Below are 23,656 nucleotides of genomic sequence, written 5' to 3'. Positions count from 1 at the left end.
GGTTGTTGGGGTTTACAAGTAAATAGGAGATGAAGAAAAAGACCAGTATAGTGAATTCTTAAAAAAAAAAAAAAGTTTAGCTATTAAGAAAAGGAGAAAGAAACAGTGATAGCTAAGAGAAGAGAGTTTAGGGAGATGAATTTTTATTTTATTATATGGGAGGAACTTGATCACATTAATATCCCCAAGGAAGTAGAGTATATAGAGAAATCTATAAAGGAAAGGAGCAGTGTTTGATGGCAGAGTGGGTTGCAAGGTGAGGTGGTAAGGAATGAATGAGAGAAGTGCTGAGGGGGATTGACCTGTTTTCCCAAATGAAATGGAAAGTTTATCAACTAACTACTTTATAAAGACCTCCATGTTTCTACGGTGGCTCCTAAGCGATACATTCTGTTGCAGATCCACCAGATGTCCCCGGCGAGGTAACCTGTGCAATTTATGAATATTCAGGCAACATGACCTGTACCTGGGATACCGGGAAGCCCACCTACCTAGACACGAAGTATGTGGTGCACATGAAAAGGTAGGTTCCTCCTCAACACTTTGAATAAGCAATTCCACGGCAGGTCAGCCGGTCCTTCACCTCCGGCAGGGACCCAGGAAATGAGCCCCAAGCATGAACGGACACCCTGATCACCCCCAGCTCCCTAACCATGATCGGTGAGGCTGCCACAACCCTTTCACTCTGGGGGGCCAAGGTTTTCTATAACCTTTCTAACCTTTTAATTCATTGATAGGAAACTGGGGCAGGAGCCTAATGGTTATACCGCAGGACAGTTTTAGAAGGACCTCAGCTTAAAAATCCCAGAGCTATCCTTAAAAATCCCAGAGCTATCCTTCTAAGGTTAAGGCAATTTACCCCATTTCTCCAAATGGACTTCTCCTTATCTTTGAAATGAACCTAAAATAGAACTGATTGCACAGGTTTGTTCTATTTATGTAAATGAAATTTGGCTTTTAAAGTGTGTGTCACAGCGCCAGGTCCATAGTTAGCACTGAATTAAATTTGGTGTCAAGTAAGCTGAGCAACTTTCCTGGTTTTCCTGAGTCTGAGGAGTTATCTGGGACACAGGACCTTTGGTTTTAAAACTGAAAGTAATGATTGAATGAAAGGAATCATTTTCTACTTGGAGTTGAGGAGGGCTTTGTAGAAATGCTCCTTTGTTATGTTCTAACAATACCAGACTACAGGAGCCAAGACCACCAGGCAGCCAAAATCTCTTCAAGTTTTATGCTTAAAGACAAATGATTGACCATAAAAGTTATATTGCTACATATAAGTTAAATCGGGTGCGGGGGGGGGATTCATCTTTAGTTTCTACTATTCAGAAACTGCAACATAGGAAAAGGTTGATATGAGAAAATCCCTTTCCATTCTTCCATGTATACATAGTTCAAATATTCCTATGTTACATTTCAACCATACCCACGTACATCAGTCTGTGTTGGACTCCTCTGTCACTGTTAAAGATGGAAATAAAACCATTAACTTGAAAAATATAGGCAATTTGGGGTAAGTTGGTCACCCTTGTTTATTTTTTTTTAATCTTTTTTTTTTTTTTTTTTTTAAGAATGCCTTTAGTCCTAGCCAGGTAGAGTGTCATCCTGTGCACCAAAGGATTTCAGGTTTGATCCCCAGTCAGCACATATAGGAGGCAGCCGATCGATGTTTCTCTTTCACATTGATGGCTCTCTCTCTCTCTCTCTCTCTCTCTCTCTCGCTCTCGCTCTCGCTCTCTCTCTCGCTCTCGCTCTCCTTCTTCTGTCTCTAAAATCAGTAATTAACAATAATAATAGTAATACTACTAATAATAAACATATACTCAGGTGAGGATTAAAAAAATAATGCCTTCAGTAGTTTATTTGAAGCACACTATTTTTTTCTCAAAAATTTCACAAACTACTTACTTAAAAAAAATTATTAAAGCCTTACTGTTTGGGAAGCACTGAGCCAAAAGCTTTATATGTGCTACCTAATTTAATCCCCTATGCAACCCTGTGATGTACGTAAGATTCTCTCCCCCCCCCCGCCCCATTTTTCATAAGCAAGGCCACGGAGGCTTAGCAGGATTAGGCAATGTGCCCAGGGCCACACAGGTACAGAGAGGGAGAGGCGGGTTCTGAATCTGGGTTGGCCTGACTGCCTTACCTCTAATTTCCTTACTTTTCTGCTGAAATCGTGTAGAGAACCAGATCACAGGGCATATTTAATAGAGGCTGTCCAGGTCTCGTCAATATGGAAGAGAATAACCTTCCAAACTTGCTCTTCTTCTCCACCTGTTTGGTACTCAGAATAACTGTGATGAAATAAATCATCAAAAGTAACACCTTTTCATTCAAGAAATTCTGGGTAAAAACTAGACATCTTTCTGAGTACATGGCTAAGCCCGGAGTTACTAGCCATGTGCCAAGGGCAAGAGCTCACACCTTTCATTCTGAGTGGGGGTTTAACAGAGGCGTGGTCGGGCATTAAAGGGATGATGGAAGCGATCAGAAATGGGCTGCACTGAGGAACAGAACACAATGTGCTAAGCCACGTGCTCCGTGTGCACTTCATGTGCTTATGGCTTCAATGCTCAACTCAACCTTGTGAGGTAACTATTATTATTCCCATTTTCAGAGGGCTTGGCGAGCTCCTCTTGTCTCTCCAAGGTCACTTGGCTAAGACATAGGGAACCAGGGTTCTAACAAGGGTCTGAGCGCTCATTGACCTCACCCCTTGCCTTGGGGGTAAGATAGTCTCCAGGAGATGAAAAAAAAAAAAAAGGCCAAGAAAACTAGAGTCTCATTGCTAAGTCCACTCCGGAACTGTGAAAATGAGGGCAGTATGGGAGTTAACTCCACAGCCCAAGCTCACCGGAAAACGAGAAGTGCCAGACTGACAGGGAGCCTACAGCCTTCAGGATTTTTGCTATTTCCTGGACCCTTTTACTATCTTCTGATCATGGTTGGTTGGTTAATTTTTAAAAATGTAACAGCTTTGTTGATTCAATATATGATATGATTCACCTTACATAAAATGTACCATTCACAGAGTTTTAGTATATTCACAGAGTTGTGCACCTATTACCACAATCAATTTTAGACCATTTTCATCATGCCAAAAAAGAAACCCCGTATCCATTAGTAGTCACTCACTACTTCTCTTCAACTATTCCAGCCTTCTCTATGGATGCCTATTCTGGCTGAATAATGTTCCATTGCATGGATATATCCCACCTATTAGTTGGTGGAATTTCGGTTGTTTTCACTTTTGGGCTGTTATTAAGGTTTGTGTACAATCTTTTGTGTAGACATATGTTTTCATTTCTCTTGGGCAGATACTTAGAAATAGAACTCCAAATAGAACTGCTGTGTCATATGGCAACTCTGCCTAACCTTTAGAGGAACTGCCGCAGTGTTTTCTAAAGCAGTTGTAACATTTTTCATTCCCAGCAGGAGTGTGTGAGGGTCCCAATTTCTCCACATCCTGGCCAACACTTGTTGGTTACTGCCATCTTAGTGAATGTAGGTTAATCCTGTTTCGTCCTACTAATCCGCCTTCTCAGAATCTTCACAGTAAAATTGCCTTGTAAATTTGGAACACACATAGCACAATTTGAGAAAATACATCTGTTAGCAAAAACTTGCCAACCACCGCTTAATTTCCTATTTAATGTCATAAAAATATTCTCCAAATAGTTCATAAGATCATTTATTACAGATTTCTTTTCACATTAATTAATGCATTCTAAATTGAGTATGTTTAAGTGATTTGCATGTGGGTTTTGAGGGACACATTCTCTCTATAAAGTGAAGAATAACTATAGTGAGTGATGAGTACTGAGATTGTTCCATCGGAAAGAACAAGGGCTTCAGAGTTTTACATTTGATTTCCAGTTCTCAGACTATCAGTCAGTTGTCTTTTATGATGCAAATATCAAAAAAACCCCAAGCACTGTGACTTGAACAGGTGGGGCTTTATATCAAGTCGTAGGTATAGTTAGCACAGAGCTGGCTTGATAATTCAATGATACCCCAAGGATCTAATCTAGGCTCTTTCTGCCTTTCTCCTCTGTAATCTTGTGTGTTGACCTTAAACCTCAGATGCTGTACCTCCAGCCTTCGCATCCAAGTGCCCTGTAGATGGAGCTTAGTACTGTTACCAATATTATCCGCCATAGTTGTTAGCTGTGCAATCTTGGAAAAGTTACTTAGTTTTGCTGAACCTTAGCCTCTTGTGAAATGAGGATAAGTAACACCATACTGGGTTATAAGAAAGCAAATTATAGGAAATGCTGAAGACATGAACAACACAAAGGCAATGTTAGAGTATTATGGTGACACTCAGGGTGGACTCCCTAGGCTTATTTAATTCATTCTTCCATCAAAACCTGACTGATTTGGGAGAGAAATTTAACATAAAGCCATTAAAAAATGATCACTTACAGGATATTAGAAATAATTATTTTATTTACATTATTTTCAAGTAATAGTAATTTTGGACAGATTACTAGAAAAAGATGTTAAATATGTTGAGATTCATTTTTCTAGCTATTGTACATATGTCAAGAGTAAATTCACTCATTCATTCAAACCAGAATGTTCACTCAATCTGGCCAATAATTTTTGTTTGTTTTGCTCACTGTTGTATTACTTGAGCCTAGAATGCCAGTGCATTTTCCCCTTCACAGTCTAGTTAAAGAATAATAATAAAAGGGCATCCTAATATATATAAAGAGCTAGGTGCCGTCACAACCGAATGGGCGACTGGTTACCATGAAGTGCATGGAGCACCTATCAGTCCCCGCCTCCTCTGGCCCCCTGAGCCGCTCACCATGAGGGTGGGACTGGGGGCTGTTGAGCGGCAGTGGCGGGCTGCTTTGCGGATGGCCCTGAGCTTAGTGGAGCAGTCACCAGGGCGGGCGGCAGCGAGTTTCACGAAGCAGTCCCGGGGTGGGGGAGTTCCGTGGAGCGTCCAGCAGCGAGCTTCGCGGGGTGGCAGCAAGCTTCGTGGAGCAGTCGAGGGGCAGGGGAAGCTTCACGTAGCATCGCAGGGCGGCAGAGGCCATGCGACAGAGGCCGCGCACAATCTCGTGCACGCTGGGCCTCTAATAGATGATAAATTATAGCCAAAATCAGATAAACCTAACAAAAATTCTCAATTAATGGAGTCCAGATTAATGGGATTTGATCATATTGTAGAGAAGGCATGAAACATTGGCATAACCCTGAGTGCTCTCCTCTAGCAAATTTAAAGACGAGCGTCTGTCAGCACAGATAGATACCTGTTCACCTTGTCATTGGAAACACACCGCTGAGTGGAAAAAAATTACAGAAGAGAAATCAATTTTTCTAACTAGCAAAAAAATCTTACCTCCCAGGAAAAAGCTGACTTAGAGTGAATTTTGTGGCTGAAGTAGTAAGTCTCGGATTTAAAAAGGCTCCTCTTGATCCAGGGTTCTTTGTGTATTTTCCAGTTTGGCAGGAAGGTAGAACTCAGCATTTGTAAGGTTTCACTTCCAACACATGTGGTTCTATTTTCCAGTAAAATCACAGATATTGACAGGCATTTTTCCTCCACCCACCCACTTATTTTGCCAGTGACAGGAAGGTGGCATTTCCTCCATGGAAAATCAGGGCTTCCTTCGATGTTGGGTTGAAGTTATAAAGTAGAGGAATTGTGTATTACTTTAAGAATTTTGTTCAGTGCCTTTGTAGTGACCATATCAGCAGATATGCATGGCCATTCACATACCCTTCTGTATACTTACATATTTTGCTATGTAGCAATGGATAGTGATTAAAAAAAAAATGAACCTCTGCTACTAAGTGTCTATCTACTGATGTCCCAATACCATCAACAGGTTCATGTAAATATGTTCTTTTTCTTGGAAACTTGTAATATCTGGCACAGTGCCTTCTACTCAATAAATGCTTGTTGAATGAAAATTATGGTGGCCCTTCATTCCATTCCATCCAAAATAACAGTAAATATTTATTTAGCATTTGTGTCTTCTTGGCATCATATTAAATTCTAGAGATTAAAAAGTATAGACACTGTCTCTGTGCATGAAAAATTCATACATTTTTTAGAATAATGCCAATGGTGGAATTTTCAGGTGCCAGGAAAGACCAAGAGGGCAATTATTTTTAGATGATATATAATTTCAGACCCCCCTAAAATCAATTGTTTATTCTGCCAACTCATAAGATCTGCTTGTTTTTGCCACACCTTTTTCATATTCATAACAACCAGAAAGAGTTCTTAGATATGATTCTAAATATTTTCCTGGCTCTGATGTTATGTTTTCAGTAACTCTTTTAGGACTTGATGGGAATCTCACATTTTAAAATCCCTTTCCTCTCCAATTCTGTACTTGTACTCAGAAAGCTGTGGTTGGGGACAAACACAAACTTATTCGTATTACTTTCTATTCATGACCACTAACCTCAACTGGGCCCAGAGAGCCACCCAGTAATCCCACTACATTTCAAATGGCCAAGTCACTTCTCCACATAATAATTTTTTCTATTTTCTCTCATCTCTGGTCTCCAACATTCTTCATTCTCTACTGATCACCCCCTTCCTATTTCTTTAAGAAAATAGGAGCCATGAGAAATACCACAACCTCCCTCATCTACTGATGTATTGACATCTGTACGCACACACTTGATCTTCTCTTCCACTACTGTGGATGAACTACCTTTACCCTGAGTCTCCACTAGTGTACCAGATCTTACCCCTCCTGCCATGGGAGGACACTGCTCCAACAATGTTCCTCTTTTTCTTCTGCATTATCACCTCTTCTATCTTTATTGGATTATTCCCTTCAGCTTTAAAACATGCTGCCCTCTTGAAAAATACAACCTTCTCTTATCCCTCTCCTCTACTACCCTATTTCTCTGCTCCTCTATATGGCAAAACTTCTCAAAAAAGTTGTCTATATTTTGTTTTTGCTTCTTCTCTTCTCATCCTCTTTTTTATTTAATATATATTTTTATTGATTTCAGAGAGGAAGGGAGAGGGAGAGAGAACTAGAAACATCAATCACGAGAGAGAATCATTGATTGGCTGCCTGTGCACACCCTACTGGGGATCAAGTCTGCAACCCGGGCATGTGCCTTGACCGGGAATCGAACCGTGACCTCGTGGATCATAGGTTGACACTCAACCTGGCCAGGTCTCATCCTTTTTTTAATCAAGTTTAGTCAAGTTTTTGTCCTCCCTAATGCCAAATCCAATGGTTTATTCTCAGTTCTTATTTTCCTAAGCAAAGTCATTTTCTAGCAGGAGCACTTCATTTGGCTTTTTACTTCCTTCTTCCGGCTGCCAGGATGGACACCACCCCCTCTTGGTTACCCTACTTCCTGGATGGTTTTTCTCAGTCTCTTTGGTTGATTCCTTTTCATTTCCAGTAAAGGAATAGGCCCTCGCAGCAGTATCCTAGGATCTCTTATTATCTCTATCTAAAACTCCTTACCTAAAAGACCTCATCCAATATATGGTGTAAAACCCTTTATTTATCTCCAATCCAGACTTCTCTTCTGAACTGCAGCTAACATATATCTAACATCGTCTCAACACTTCCTCTTAGAACTCCAAAAGGTAACTGAAAGCTAACATTTTCAACATCAAACACCCAGTTTCCTCTCCCCAGACTTGCATTCTCCTTTTCAGTAAATGGCCACTCTGTCCTTCACATTACTCAGGTGAAAAACCATTGGCCTCCTCCTGGATTCTTCTGTGCCAATGATCAGTAAAGTGTATTGACTCTACGTTTAAACGTTAACCTCTTTTCACTACGTACATAGCAATCCTGGTCTCAGCCACACCATCTCTCATCTGAGTTAGTACAAGAACTTCCTAAGCGATGCCCTAGCCTCAACCTTTGCCCTCCTACAGTTCATTAGTTATTCGCAAGTAACCACCATCATCCTTTTCACATGCACGTCAGATCATGCCACTCTTCTGCTCAAAATCTCTCATTTCACTCAAATCTAAACCAGGGTCCTTGCAGGACCGATGTGACCTTACAATGCCTTCTGAATCTCCCTCCTCCTAGCTCTCTAATTGCTTCTCTAGCCCCTGCCCATCTCCCTCACTCTGCCAGGCTCCCTTGACCTCCTGACTGTTAGCTGTTCTTTGGACGGGATAAGCAAGGGCCTGACTCAGGGCCTTTGCAGGTTGCCTAGATGTTCTTCCTCCAGAGACCCACAAGACTTGATTGTTCACTGCTCTAATGTTACCTTCTCAGATTCACCTTCCGCATCTCCCTGAAACAAAAAAATCCCCCCCCCTTACTGCTAGCACTTCCTAACCCCTTTTTGCCTTATTTTTCTTCTAAACATGTATCATTAAAGGACATACTATCTATTTATTTGTTTCTACCAATATGTACGGTCCACAAAGTTTGGGACGTTAGCTGACTTGTTCATTGTTGTTCATTTAGGTAGTATTTTGATGTATAAATGTATTCATTATTTGGTAACATAAGACTGGTTCCTCTTTACTTCCCTGGAATTTTGTCTAAAGTAGTGCTTGGAACATAGTGGGTATTAAATACATACTGTTTAATGAGTGATTAAATAAACAAAAGATACTGTCACCATTATCACCATAAGTTGACAGTGTTTATTGAAAATCTGTTAATTACAACTAGAGCTAGATGCACAGGACACTTCTGAAAATATAAATCATGCTGACCCACTTTTACAAATAATCTGTCATGTATTAATTAATACATGAATAAAGAAATAGAAATAAGAAATTAAAAAACTTTGTAATATATGGTTTTAAATAGAAGTAATCCTAAAGTATAGTCAGTCATTATCATTGAAATCTTCATCTAAAATAGCGCTTGGTGGTCTAGATGCCAATATGAAAGGAGGTTTTAAAAGCAGAATTAAATTATCTAGTATATGGTTAATGTCGGTTTGAGAATACATTTTCATTTTGACTTGTGGTCTTAATATGTGCGGTAAAAGAATTAGCCACAAACCAATTAAGAATATGCTTGTGGTTTTCTCTAACTGGAAAATATTCACAGATGCCCTACTTAGTACTTACACGTAGTTGCCATTTTCTGATTTTTACATTTTAATTCTTTTTTAGCATGAGGCTAGCGTGCTTTGTAACAAATTATCCTCTAATTTGTTTATGTAACACTTTACTTCAGAAAGAATATAAGTCAACTATGTAAACACTTGGATTTAACGGCATGATTTGACCCCAGATACAAACAATATAAAATTTCACTTGTTGATAAAAAGCAATTTTAAAACTTGCATGTTTATTCTTTTAAATGCATAAAAGTCACATGTCATAAGTACCTTTTAAGTCATAATAATAACTGTTTTTCTTTGTTTTTTGTTAATCCTCAGCCAAGGATATTTTTCCATTGATTTTTAGGAAGAGTAGAAGAGAGAGGGATATATATAGAGAAACATCAATGTGAGAGAAACAATTGGTCTCATCATTTGGTTGCCTCCTGCACGAGCCCCGAACAGGGCCCAGGCCGGAGAGGAGCCTGCAACCGAGGTACATGCCCTTGCCCGGAATCGAACCTGGGACTCTTTGGTCCGCAGGCCAATGCTCTATCCACTGGGCCACATCGGCTACGGCAATAACTGTTTTCTAATATGTGAAACCATGCTCAATGCTTTCTGATTTAATTTACTCATTTACTCATGATAACAGGATGTTATTATTTCTGTTTTACAAATGAGTAAACTGAAGTACATACAGATAAGTAAGGGGCTTCAACTCTCACAATTTATCGAGGGTTAGAGCTGAAATTTGAACCTAAGTCTGTCTCTAAAACCCAAGTCCTGTGCTTTTCATCGCCACGATATGTCCTTCTTGTCCTCTCATGGTGCTCATAGTGATCTCCCTGCTGGTGAGAGGAAAGAGGCAGCGCTGGAAAATATATACTGACAGTTAGAAACCTGAGCTGAACAAGATCGAGTAGCTGCTGCCACCTGCACGCTGTGGACCCCTCTCCCCCCACCCTCTGTCAGCCTTAGAGAGATTTTTTGATTGCCTGCTGAGGTTATCCGGCTCTGATAGTGGCAATAAGTTTAAAAAACAGAAATATAATTTATGTAGTAATTTGATTTATAAACGCATTTATTTCATGGTAGTATAAGGCTGGTTCCTCTTTTCCTCCCTGGAGTTTTGTGTCTTAGCAAGCACGTTACTCTGGATTCCAACAATTCTAAGTGTCTGGCAAGTTATAATCCTGGCTGGGGGACTGTGGGGCTGGAGAAATTCAAAAGTTGCTGTATAGACACATAATAGGAACAGGACCCGAAGTGGAGCCACAGGGATGAAATGCCAGTGATTTATAAAATGTTTCTTCCCCACAAAGCCTATCAAGTCAGTCCCTCAGGACAGAGAGCAGTTAATGGTATTAGATAAAGAATCAGGCGGTGCTTGCCTCTGCAGCACTAATGCTATGATTGGAACAGCGCAGAAGATGGAGAAGACCCCTGAATGAAAATGACATACAAATTTGTGAAGTGTTCTATTTGTTAAATACAAAAATATAAGGTACTTGTCTTTTCACCGTTGTTCAAATTCCAAGGTTATTTCCCTTCTAAATTAGATTTCTATATCAAGTTAGGTTTCACAATGTAGTACAATTAACTTAGGAATCTGCAAGTAATACACCAATGGCAATTAATATAGAGATAGAACCTAGACCATGGTCACAGCTCCCAAAACAGGGAGAAAAGAGAAAATAGTCTTTTAAAAAATGCTTCACTTTGGTTGTCTCTTAAGTGTGACGGAGAGAAAATTATTAAAAATGGAAAACAGAGCTGTGGCTGGGTAGCTCAATTGGTTAGAGAGTCATCTAGATACACCAAGGTTGCAGGTTCAATCTCCGGTCAGGGCACATATGAGAAACAACCAGTTAATACATAAATAAGTGGAACAACAGATCAATGTCTCCTTCTCTCTGTCTCCCTCTCCCTCTTTCCTTCCTTATCTCTCTCTCTCTCTCTCTCTCTCTCTCTCTCTCTCTCTCTCTCTCCTTCTCTTTCGAATCAATGAATTTTTTAAAATGGCACACAAACAAAGGTAAACTGAGGATATGAGAAAGGCAGCACGCTATTGACAATAATGGAGTAACTGACAAGAAATGCTGATTTTGCCTGGCCGGTGTGGCTCAGGGGTTGAGCATTGACCAATGAACCAGTAGGTCATGGTTTGATTCCTGGGTTGCGGGTCTGATCCCCAGTGTGGGGTGTGCAGGAGGCAGCCAGTCAATGATTCTCTCTCATCATTGATGTTTCTATCTCCTTTCCCTTTTGCATCTCTCGGAAATCAATAAATATATATTTTTTAAAAAATCTTACAGCATATTGGAGGAGCAGCCTAGAAAAGGACATCTCCCTGGTCTTCTGACTCCCGAGGGGAAAGGAAAGAGGAAGAGACTGAGGCCCAGGCCCAGTTATTCTTGAGTAGAATCACCCCACTTTCAAGAGGGAAAGGAGAGCGAGGGGCAGGACAAGAAGCGGGGACGTTTAAAGACAATTTCTCTTTACAGAACCAGAAAATGAGGGAAGAGACATTCCCCAGTACTCTCCTCCCCACTACTCCCAATCTCCCACCCCCTTAAAATATTACAGAGTAAATTTTTTCAAAGACTGAAAAGAGAGGCTCAAACTTTTTGTTCAAAGGTAATGTCAATTAATAAAATGTTAAGTGCTAGCCTTAACAAGTAACTGGAAATTTTAATTGGTGGGTTAGAGATCCTCAATTATTCACTTATAAAAACTTAGATAAATATAATTGGAAGTGATAATTTAATAGCTCTCTATAGCTCTCATTCCAAAGAGGGTCTCTCTCCTCTATCTATTCCATCCCCTCATCCGATCAACCATCAGAGCCAGTCATTTCTAACCTCAAAATACGTAGAAGGTCTTTTTGACCTGGTCTGCTCTACTTCAAGTTATTTCTTATACTTTCATGCCCCAAAGTATTGAACTTGTTGAATTTTCTCAAAACCGGCAAGTCATTTCATTTATTTGTTTCTGAACATACTGTTTTTTCCCTATTTGGAAGATTAGTCTTCCCCTATCTCATCCAAATCTCTTCCCCACCCTCCACCCCCCACCCCCAACCTGCCATCACCCTTCACCTCATTCTTATGGTTATCCTACATCTGAGCCCTTGCACTGAGCCCCTATGCAACACCCTTTCCCAGAGGGTGCTCATGTGTTTTAAGCTATGTCCAGAGTTGACTTACTCAATAGGCACAGTAGGCATAGTGCCTGGGGCCCATAATACTTTCAGGAGCCCATGAAAACGTTTAATTTCACTTAAAATCAGAAGGAAAAAATTAACTGTTAAGTTCGAGAAAATGTTTTAATATGTGATATTAATATATTTGCTTTTATAGCAACAGTTGTAAAATATTATAAAAACATAGGTATGTACATGTATATATAAGCATAAACACACCTACACACATACATACTTTTTTTTTTTTCTTAATAGATGGAGTCCATGAAGGCAAAATTGTTTAGGGCCCATGAAAGTCACATTGTAGTCATAGATAGTCTTGAATTTCTTTTTTTAAATTCTCAAAATAAAATCAAGTTTGATCTATTTCCCCCCCCCCCCCCCCCCCAGTAAATGTTGATTTCTGAAAGCAGGCTAAAAAGGTAGCATCAAAAAATTCAGGAATAATTAATTCAAGCCAAACATAACTGGTAATTATGATCTTTTTTTAAAGTTTAGAGACAGAAGAAGAACAACAATATTTCGCCTCAAATTATGTTAACATCTCCACTGATTCATTACAAGGAGGCAAGAAGTATTTGGTTTGGGTCCAAGCTGCAAATGTACTAGGTACGGAGAAGTCAAAACAACTGCAAATTCACCTGGATGATATAGGTAAAGAATAAGAAATCCTATACTGTATTTGCAAATAAACAACTAATTTGTGTTGACCTAGTTAAGTGAAGTCTAGATCTAAAAGGAGTTCCCTGAAAGTTCTTGTAGATCATGATAAAGAAAACAAGAATTACCCATAATTTCTACATGGCTGTATCTGTTTTTTAAAATACTGATAACTTTTTATGTTCAGTGATTGTTCTAAGGGCTACGGGGGATAAAATAGACAAGGTACCTGCTGCCCTAAATGCCTTAACGTCTACCAGGGAAGAGGGAAGGAAATAAGAATTAGAATAAAATATTATGAGTTTTATGTTCTGAAAAGGGCAACATAATAAAGAATTTCTTCTGTATGCACTATTGTGGAAGTTATGTTTTTATTTTGAAAAGTTTTACAAAATACATAGAAAATTGTGGAGAATTTTGTAGACATCTTTACCAGCCAAATTGAACAAATATTAATATTTTTTGCTTCAGATATTTTTAGGCCTTGCCTTTTTTGACTTACAATATGGAATAAATATTTCTATTAGTTTAATCTACAATAGTATTTTAATAAATGTCATTAACTAGTCACTATGGTTGAAGATTTAGACTGTTTTCAAATTTTCACCATTATAAATTATTGCCACAAACAACGTTTTGGCTAAAGTTTTGCTTGTAATTGGTTTTCTCCTGAAGATAAATTCCAAAAAGTAATTTGGCCTTTTACAACTTGAGCATTTTATAACTATATACCAGCCCTAAAGCCAGAGTTCAGCCAATGAACACCAAATGTGAGTCACCTTCTTTGATAATCCTCATTCCAGTAATTCCTGTTTTTATCATAATAGCCCACCCTTATCTGTGGATTTGCTTTATGTGATTTCAGTTATGTACGGTTAACTGTGGTCCAAAAATATTAAATGAAAAATTCCAGGAATAAACAATTCACAAGTTTTAAATAGTTTGCCATTTTGAGTAGGGTGATTAAGTCTAGAGCCATCCTGTTAAATTCTGCCCAGGTTGTGAATCATCCTTTTATCAGTATATCCACTCGCTATATCAGTATATACGCTTCCTATTTAGCAGTTACTTAGTAGCTGTGTTGGTTATCAGATTTACTGTCACATTGTTTGTGTTCAAGTAACCCTTATTTTACTTAATAATGCCACAAAATGCAAGCGTAGTGATGCTGACAATTCAGATATTCCAGAGAGAAGCATAAAGGGCTTTCTTTAAGTGAAAAGGTAAGAATAGTACAAAATACATTATGAGAGTGCACATTCACATAACTTTTACTGTAATTGTTCTATTTTATTTCTAGTTATTGTTGTTTATCTCTAACTGTGCCTAATTATAAGTTAAACTTTATCACAGGTAGATATGTACAGGAAAAAACACGGTATTCCTAGGATTTGGTACTATCCGTGGTTTTAGGCATCCACTGGAGTCTTGGACCTGTCAGTCCCGGATAAGGAGGATTACTCTATGGAGGATGATTTCAGCAGGCTAACATTTATGCGGCACTTTCTTCAGGCTAGCTGCTATTACACACATCCTCTTCTGTAGCCCTCACAACAGCTCTATTTGCAGAAGAGATTATAATGTATACATGAGAAAACTGAGGCTAAGTTGCCTTAAGAAATCTGAGATTGCAGAGCTAAGGAGCTTCTACTTCCAACATCCTCAACTACTATCCTCAGTTTTTATTTAAACACACAGTACAATGTGTCTGACAATTGTCTTGTTGACTAATAACTTAGGAGATGTGATGCCTTCTTATGGGGTACAACATGGGTATCTTTGGGGGATCACAAAGCTCTTCTTAGTTAATTAATTAATTAATACCTTAATTTCTCAACTTCTGTCTTGACTAATGTCAACTATCTCAACTAACAGTATTAGTCTAAAAATCTGTCATTATGCTCTGAATTTTGGATTTGAAATAAACACTGCTGACTATGGTGATGAAAAATAATTCCATTCCATTGTATATTCTTGGAGTTACAGTTCTCTTGACCATGACCTATACATTTTAGTAAATTTACATTTTGAGGTAAGATGGGGTAAAATGCTCTTACCTCATAATAATTACATAATAATACATAATGTATTATTAATACATAGTTAATAAATACATAATAATTACACATAAAATTTCACTGAAGATCTGGGATGAGGCAAATAACCCTTTGAAACAAACTGCCCAATGAATAGAGGCATGCTGCAAATAATTTCTATTAACATTTTACTGCAAGATGGAAAATCCCCAAGGTAACTACAGACACAACACTTCATTTCATGCACCTGGCCTTGGCTTTTGTCTTCCTTCCTCAGACATATCCAAATCCAGAGAGGTCTCTGCCCCCCATGCTCAAAAAGGCCACCATGGGTCACAAGGACCTGAGCACAGACCGCAGTGAATGAGTCCGTATGCAACCTCCATCCAGAACCTCCAGGGAAATCAAGAGCTCAAACTCGTAGAGCAGCATTTCTTTGAGCAATAGTTTTAACTGTCAAATGAGCTCTGACAGGCCATGTGCATTTCATAAACAAACCAAAATATTGTCTTAGTATCCTCTATTTTTTTCTTGTAAAATATTAATTAGACCATTCAAGTAAAAAAAATTTTTTTTACAGAAACAAAAATCAAAGGGTTTATGCCAAAAAGCAAACAGATTCACCTTGATGGATAAAGATGATTAAAGGCTATCTTATCCACTATCATTTGGGCAATATGATTTTTAGTAACTAAATTAGTAGTAGCAGTGTTACTGTTATTATCATTGTGACCTTATTATGATCATAATATTATTGAATTGTGTTCTAGACAACAAGCATATCACATTAAGTTCTGGAAACAATCACACATGGTACTGTGCCCATTTTACAGATGAAGAAAAAGATAAAATAATTTGCTCAAGGTTGCATAGCTAGTAGGACACCTAGATTTCATCCCAAACTTGTTAACTTGTCATAGTTAATTATCACCACACCTCCCATAAAACAAAAATCTTATCTGGTTGCCACCACCAGCAAATCTGACTTCTTACACTGTGAATAAGGAAGCTTCTTGTTTGGAGCTCCTCCTCCTCCTTCTCCTCCTCCTCTTCCCTCTCCTCCTCCTCCTCCCTCTCCTCCTCCTCCTCCTCCTCCCTCTCCTCCTCCTCCTCCTCCTCCTCCTCCTCCTCCTCCTTTTCCTCTCCTCCCTCATTATCCAGATAATATAACAGATAGAGGACTTCACACAACAAAGCCACCAGAATATTAACAGATGAGCTATTTTCATTTGTGACACTTTAAGAATGAGACATTGCAAGTTAGATAAATGAACTGTTCTATGAAACTGAGGAAAGTGGACTCTCCTGGGAGCAATTTCCACGTAATAGCTATGGGATTGGGCTTTAATTACATTAGAGAGGCTGTGCTGAAAGGCAGGGCTGAGTAATAGTGCAGTAACACTGTACCAAAATGGCATGTGAGAGGAATGCTTCACTTCTCTTGTAGAGAAATAAATTAGAATACAGAAAGTGTAGTGCTTTCTGGCTGCCATTTTGAACATTAATGTTCCCCAATGAATAATTATGGGTAAATACATGCTATTTATTTCAATACAAGTAGAAACTGCAAATATGGTATCTACGATGACATGACAGTTTTGGGTGATTTTTGGATTTTTTTCAATGTGTAAATATTTCATGGCAGACAAAACTGAATAATATATTGTTTATAGAGAAATACATATGAGGTAGAAAAAAAGCAATAGAATTATTACCAGTATATTAAGGATAGAAGCTACCTCTTCTATAAGGGAAAAGAGGTTTGGGAATGGTTGTTTGGCCACCAATCAATGTCTTCCATAGACTCTAATTTGGATTGTTTTCCAAATGGATGATCAGTTATTACATAATATTTGTCATTTACTTCTTATTATAGATATTTTCTTTTATAGTTTTATCATATATTTTATCATATCCTAAGTTCTCTTTTACAGTTGGGTCTAGATTTGACAGTTCTTTAAAAAATGTAAAATAGAGAAAAACAAAACCAAAATAAAAATGTAAAATCTTATGGGAAGGTTTAAACTTAAGCAATGACAACAAAAATTTACCATTTGAATCTTGTGTAACAAAAAATATGTTCAAGTACATGTTATATAACATATTTATTTTTTTAAATATATATAAGCTGATTCAAATCAAAAGGCTTAGTTTAGATCTCTACCGTGCCAAGACTCTATCTTAAACCTGACTTACTGTGATCTGCATTTCTCATAGGACTAAACAGATTTTGGTTCCTCCCAGAAATTTCTTTCTGCAAATGAACGCTTGTGCTGCTCTAGCAGTGAGAGGCAGGAGGGGGTAAATAACACAGCACTAAGGGTGCTTATGTGGTCTCCAGTGGTCTCAGAAGGTCCACTTCCCTGCATAATGTGAGCTTGCTCAGAGCCCCCAATGGGGTCTACTTCCCTGACTCTAGGCATCTCTGAATACTGATTCTGCTTATAAGAAGCATATACTAGCTATAGGAAATCAACTATGGGATTCAGATGATAAAAGTTCTGTACAGTAAGGTCTTTAATTAGACTAATTCTTCTACTACGACTTCTGTCCTGCTCTAGGTTTAGCCCAAAGATTTTATTCTAAGACTGTGCTACTAGAAAGCAAATCTTTAATTTTTTATATTTCTCTATAAATCATATACCTGTGAACATAATTTTAGATAATAGTTATTAATAATTAAAAAATAATTTCCCCAAAGAATACTTTCTACATTTAGAATAAGTGAAAAGAAAATGAATTCATAGAGGATATTAAACTTTAACAATGGTCCCTAAAAACACACATACAGTCTTGAGCTTTTTATTAAATAATATAAGTAGAGGTCCCTGCCAGGTGTCTCAGTTGGTTGTAGCATCATCCTGTACACCAAAAAGGTTGTGGGTTTGATTCCCAGTCAGGGAACATACCTACATTGTAGATTCATCCCCGGTCGGAATGCGAATGGGAGACAAACATCCTCTCTCTCTAAAAAATCAATAAACATATCCTTGAGTAAGGATTTTTTTTTTTAAAAAAAGAATGCAATAATATTAATAGTAATACATCTAGAAAAGTCATAGGTGTTTTTTTTGTTGTTGTTCGAAGCGTGCATGTAGGAGAAATGGAAAGCACCAATGATTCCATTCTGTTTGGACAGAACAAACTTTTAAGTATTTATATAGTTTAGAAATATAGAGATTTCATTTACACCCTTACTTATAGTACAACAAAAAACTAGTGAGAGAACCAATCCGAATTTCATTTCCCTTTTAAAAGTTATTTTCATAGAACATAGTGATAATTGGTAAAATCTTAGAGTCTTGTGAGATTTGCTTTGTTCAAATCATACTTTCAAATACAGATTTGTTTTAATGGAAAATAAAACAAGTTAGCAGTAAACATAAATATTCACACAAATTTCCATATAACACCAGAGAATAAAAATAATATTATTGTGAAAGGTTTATATTTAACAACTTATTAAGTCAAATTATTTGAAGTAAATTTAGGATGCAAAACATCTCTCCTAAACAGATGCAGAGAAAAAGAACTATCTCCTTTATTTCTTTTTTTACATTATTTTGTTAATAAGGCCAGGCTCTGGAATTTCATTAGTTAGGATTATAAGGGTGTGTGTGTGTGGGGGGGGGGGGGAGGGGTAGGGGGGGTGGGGGGGCGGGGGGAGGAAAGACAAGACTATTAGAGTTCCTTTTAAAAGAACTGAAGAATGGGCTGAAAAGAATTTTACTTAGCAATCCCAGTTGTTTCCTATATAACAGAATAGAAAACAAGGAAAAAAAATCATTAATTATTAACTAGATCATGGAATTATTTTTAGTACTTAAAATTTTTTATAATTTTTAAGGTTTATTTATTGATGAGAGAGAGAGAGAGAGAGAGAGAGAGAGAGAGAGAGAGAGAGAGAGAGAGAGAGAGAGAATATTGATTTGTTGTTCCACTTATATATGCATTCATTGGTAGATTCTAGTATGTGTCACTGACCGGGGATCAAACCTAAACCTTGGCATATTGGGTCAATGCTCTCACCAAGTGAACTTTGTGGCCAGGACAGTACTGAGTTTTAACACGTCTGTAGATTGATGAAAAGACACACATTTCTCTCTAGGCAAGTTTTAAATTGCTGGGTTTTTGTTTTTGTTTTTTCCTAGTGATACCTTCTGAAGCTATCATTTTCAGGGTTGAAGATATAAATACTACAGTCCCCAAGACCATAATTCATTGGAATAGTCAAACAACAATTGAAAAGGTTTCCTGTGAAATGAGACACAAGGCTACAACAAACCGAACTTGGAATGTAAGCTAACTTTCACTATTCTTTAGTATGTAAGTAAATGAAAAAAATCGCCAACCAACAGTCAGTGACCACAGGGGACTTACAGTGATCTATTTGACATGTTTTTATCTGATTCTTTGTGTGATATTCATACCACTCTGGTTTTAATAATGATTATACTATGTTTCCACACAGGGAGATGTTTTCTGAACAGGTCCACTTGCTTTTTGTAAAGTGCTAAATAGTTGAATGTTCAGCTGAGAGATGTCCATCTACTTAGTTCTTAGGCCTCAGTCTTAGATGAGTATAGGTTACAAAGTGAATGTCTACTGGTAGACAAATTAATCATCCTCAAATACCAATGGCAAGTTACCAAGTGTCTTAGGAGAGGCAATGAACTGCCATTTAGTAAAAATAATTGATAAATGGAGTTGCCTGGGTTTGCTTAATTGAGAGTTATTTTTCATGTATGATGGATACATGGATAAAGAAGATGTGAGATATATCTAGTATATATACACACACACAATGGAATATTACTCAGCAATTAAAAAAGAATGAAATCTTGCCATTTGTGACTACATGGGTGGACCTAGAAGGCATTATGCTAAGTGAAATAAGACAGACAGAGAAAAACAAATATCATATGATTTCACTTATATGTGGAATCTGAAAAACAACAACAAAATAACAAAAATAGACCCATCATTATAGAGACCAAGCTGATGTTTGCCAAAGGGGAGGAAGGTGGGGGGAATGGATGAAATTAAAAAAAGAAAAGAAAGGGAAAAGGAAAGGGAAGGAAAGGAAAGGGGAGAGAAAGGGAGGGAGGGAGGGGGAGAGAGAAGGGGGAGGGAAAGGAAGGAAGGAAGGAAGGAAGGAAGGAAGGAAGGAAGGAAGGAAGGAAGGAAGGAAGGAAAGTTAGTTCTGGGTGAACATAATGAATTGAACATATTCATCCAAATAAAATAATAACCCTCTCTTTCAAAAAACAATTGTGAGTTATGTATCATGTATAAATTTACAAGTTTTCATAGAGTTAAATGAAACAATGTATATTTAACACTAATCTTTGGTTATCTGTGTGACTACAAAGCCTTCTGCTTTAGCCTCATCATTCTGAGCATGAGTTTTGCTGTGGACCAATGTGCTAAAGAGTGTGAAGATGAGGGTAAAACTATATTGACTTCATGACATCCTCTAAAGATTGCTCTTTCAAATAAATCCTTGTTATCAGCCATTTATTTATCTTGTTCATTTAAATCAGAAATGTGAACTTCACAGTTGTTCAGATTACACTGAGATGCATCGTTTGGGCAGTAACCAAGTGGCCGTGCTGCTGGACTCCTTGCCTGAATAATTATGCATCTGTATGCACAGCAGCACCACACTTAACGCCTGGGACAGATGAGATAAACACTAAACAAAAATCCACAGCTACTCTTTTGCCTAGGCTGAACTTAGTAAAATTTGAGAACAACCTAAATGAAATTCTTGAGTCTTAGATTTTGAGTTTATAGGGTTTTGCTCAAATAGGACACCTGGGCCCTTGTGTAGTGTGACAGTCATAGAATAATACTGAGAATAGGAAACTCCTTTATTTGGCAGAAGTAGGAGGAAGTAATAGGCTGTAAGAATGTTTAGAAAATACAAAGGAATTATGTTATCTGTATCTCTGAATAGGTTTTCAGAAACCAGCTGTTTTCTGGTTGAAACTCTTGTTCTCTGCTCCCCCTGGTGGAGATACATATGTCATTGTGAGACTTGGTGACTGGTAAATTTGAGCTCACTTTTCAAAACCTTCTCTTTCGATGAAAACACAACAAAACAAAATCTATGGGACACAGTGAAAGCAGTCCTGAGAAGGAAGTTTATAGTTCTACAGGCCTACCTTAAAAAACAAGAAAAAATGGTAATAAATCTTCTAACTCTACAACTTAAAGAATTAGAAAGAGAGCAACAAGAAAAGCCCAGAGTGAGCAGAAGGAAGGAGATAATAAAGATCAGAGGAGAAATAAATGACATAGAGACCAAAAAAAAAAAAAAATACAAAAGATCAATGAAACCAAGAGCTGGTTCTTTGAAAGGATAAAGAAGTTTGATGAACCTATAGCCAGGCTCACCAAGAAGCAGAGAGAGAGGACCCAAATAAACAAAATCAGAAATGAAAGAGGCAAAATAACAATAGACCCCACAGAAATACAAAGGATTGTAAAAAAAAAAAAAAAAGACTATGAACAACTCTATTCCAACAAACTAGACAACCTAGAGGAAATGGACATATTCCTAGAAAAATACAACCTTCCAAAACTCAATCAGAAAGAATCTAAAAATCTCAATAGGCCAATAACTAGGGAGGAAATAGAAGCAGTCATCAAAAAGCTTCCAGCAAACAAAAGCCCGGGGCCAGATGGCTTCACAGGGGAGTTTCACCAAACATTCAAACAAGAACTAAAACCTATCCTCCTCAGACTATGCCAAAAAATTCAAGAGGAAGGAACACTTCCAAGCTCATTCTATGAAGCCCAACATTACCCTAATACCAAAACCAGATAAAGACAACACAAAGAAAGAGAATTATAGGCCAATATCCCTCATGAACATAGATGCCAAAATCCTCAACAAAATTCTAGCAAATCAGATCCAGCATTACATCAGAAAGATCAAACACCATGACCAAGTAGGATCAATAAACATGATACATCACATAAGCAAAATGAGAGATAAAAATCACATAGTCATATCAATTGATGCAGAAAAGGCATTTAACAAAATACAACACCCTTTCTTGATAAAAACCCTCAGCAAAGTGGGAATAAAGGGATTATACCTCAACATAATAAAAGCCTTATAGCCAACAAGCCTACAGACAACATCATACTCAATGGGCAAAAACTAAAACCATTTCACCTAAGAACAGGAACAAGACAGGGATGCTCACTTTCACCATTCCTGTTCAACATAGTACTGGAAGTGCTAGCCATAGCAATTAGACAAGAAGAAGAAATAAAAGGTATCCAAATTGGAAAAGAATACATAAAACTGTCATTATTCGCAGATGACATGATACTGTACATAGAAAACCCTAAAGACTCTATCAAAAAATTATTAGACTTAATAAATGAATTTGGCAATGTAGCAGGATACAAAATTAACGCCAAGAAATTGGTGGCATTTTTATACATCAATAGTGAAATTACAGAGAGTAAAAAAATCCCATTTACCATTGCACCAAAAAAATTAAGATACCTAGGAATAAACTTAAGGAGGTAAGAGACCTATATTCAGAAAACTAGAGGACACTGAAAAAAGAGAGAGAGGAAGACATAAACAGATGGAAGAACATACTGTGTTCATGGATTGGTAGAATCAACATCATTAAAATGTCCATACTACCCAAAGCAACCTACAGATTCAATGCAATCCCATAAAATACCAATGGCATATTTCACAGACCTGGAACGAACTCTCCAAAAAATTAATCTGGAATAGAAAAGACCTCGAATAGCTGCAGCAATCCTGAGAAAGAAGAACAAAATAGGAGGGATCTCAATACCAAATATCAAGCTGTATTACAAAGCCACTGTTCTCAAAACTGCCTGGTACTGGCACAAGAACAGATATATAGACCAATGGAATAGAATAGAGAACCCAGAAATCAACCCAAACCACTATGCTCAATTAATATTTGACAAAGGAGGCAAGAGCATACAATGGAGTCTAGACAGTCTCTTTAATAAATAGTGTTGGGAAAATTGGACAGATACATGCAAAAAGATGAAACTACCACCAACTTACACCATACACAAAAATAAATTCAAAATAGATAAAGGACTTAAACATAAGACAGGAAACCATAAAAATCTTAGCGGAATCCACAGGCAGCAAAATCTCAGACATATGCTGAAGCAATATCTTTACTGATAAAGCTCCCAGGGCAATGGAAACTAAAGAGAAAATAAACAAATGGAACTACATCAAAATAAAAAGCTTCTGCACAGCAAAAGAAACCATCAATAAAACAGCAAGAAAGCCCACTGCATGGGAGAACATATTTGCCAATGTTATCTCTGATAAGGGTTTAATCTCCAAGATTTACAGGGAACTCGTACAACTTAACAAAAGGAAGATAAACAACCCAATAAAAAAATGGGCAATGGACCTAAATAGATACTTTTCGAAAGAGGACATAAGGAAGGCCAAGAGACATATGAAAACATGCTCAAAGTCACTAATCATCTGAGAGATGCAAATCAAAATGACAATGAGGTACCATCTCACACCTGTCAGAATAGCTTTCATTAACAAATCAACAAACAACAAGTGCTGGAGAGGATGTGGAGAAAAAGGAACCCTCATGCACTGCTGGTGGGAATGCAAACTGGTGCAGCCACTGTGGAGAACAATATGGAGTTCCCTCAAAAAACTAAAAATGGAACTCCCACTTGACCCAGT

General features: G+C 37.7%; 1 protein-coding gene across 1 annotated transcript in view; it reads left to right on the top strand.

Annotated features, from left to right (window-relative positions):
- The window catches only part of IL23R (interleukin 23 receptor), a 70,515-nt gene that overhangs the window by 11,905 nt on the left and 34,954 nt on the right, over positions 1–23,656 (top strand). The window contains exons 4-6 of the mRNA XM_059686082.1: positions 400–523; positions 12,723–12,883; positions 19,077–19,222. Coding sequence (XP_059542065.1) covers positions 400–523; positions 12,723–12,883; positions 19,077–19,222 — 431 coding nt within the window. The remainder of the gene's footprint in view (positions 1–399; positions 524–12,722; positions 12,884–19,076; positions 19,223–23,656) is intronic.

This window comes from Myotis daubentonii, chromosome 3 (genome assembly GCF_963259705.1).
Source record: "Myotis daubentonii chromosome 3, mMyoDau2.1, whole genome shotgun sequence".
Classification (NCBI taxonomy): domain Eukaryota; kingdom Metazoa; phylum Chordata; class Mammalia; order Chiroptera; family Vespertilionidae; genus Myotis; species Myotis daubentonii.
The sequence above is the reverse complement of the archived record's forward strand: the minus strand, read 5'-3'. Positions and strand labels throughout refer to the sequence as shown.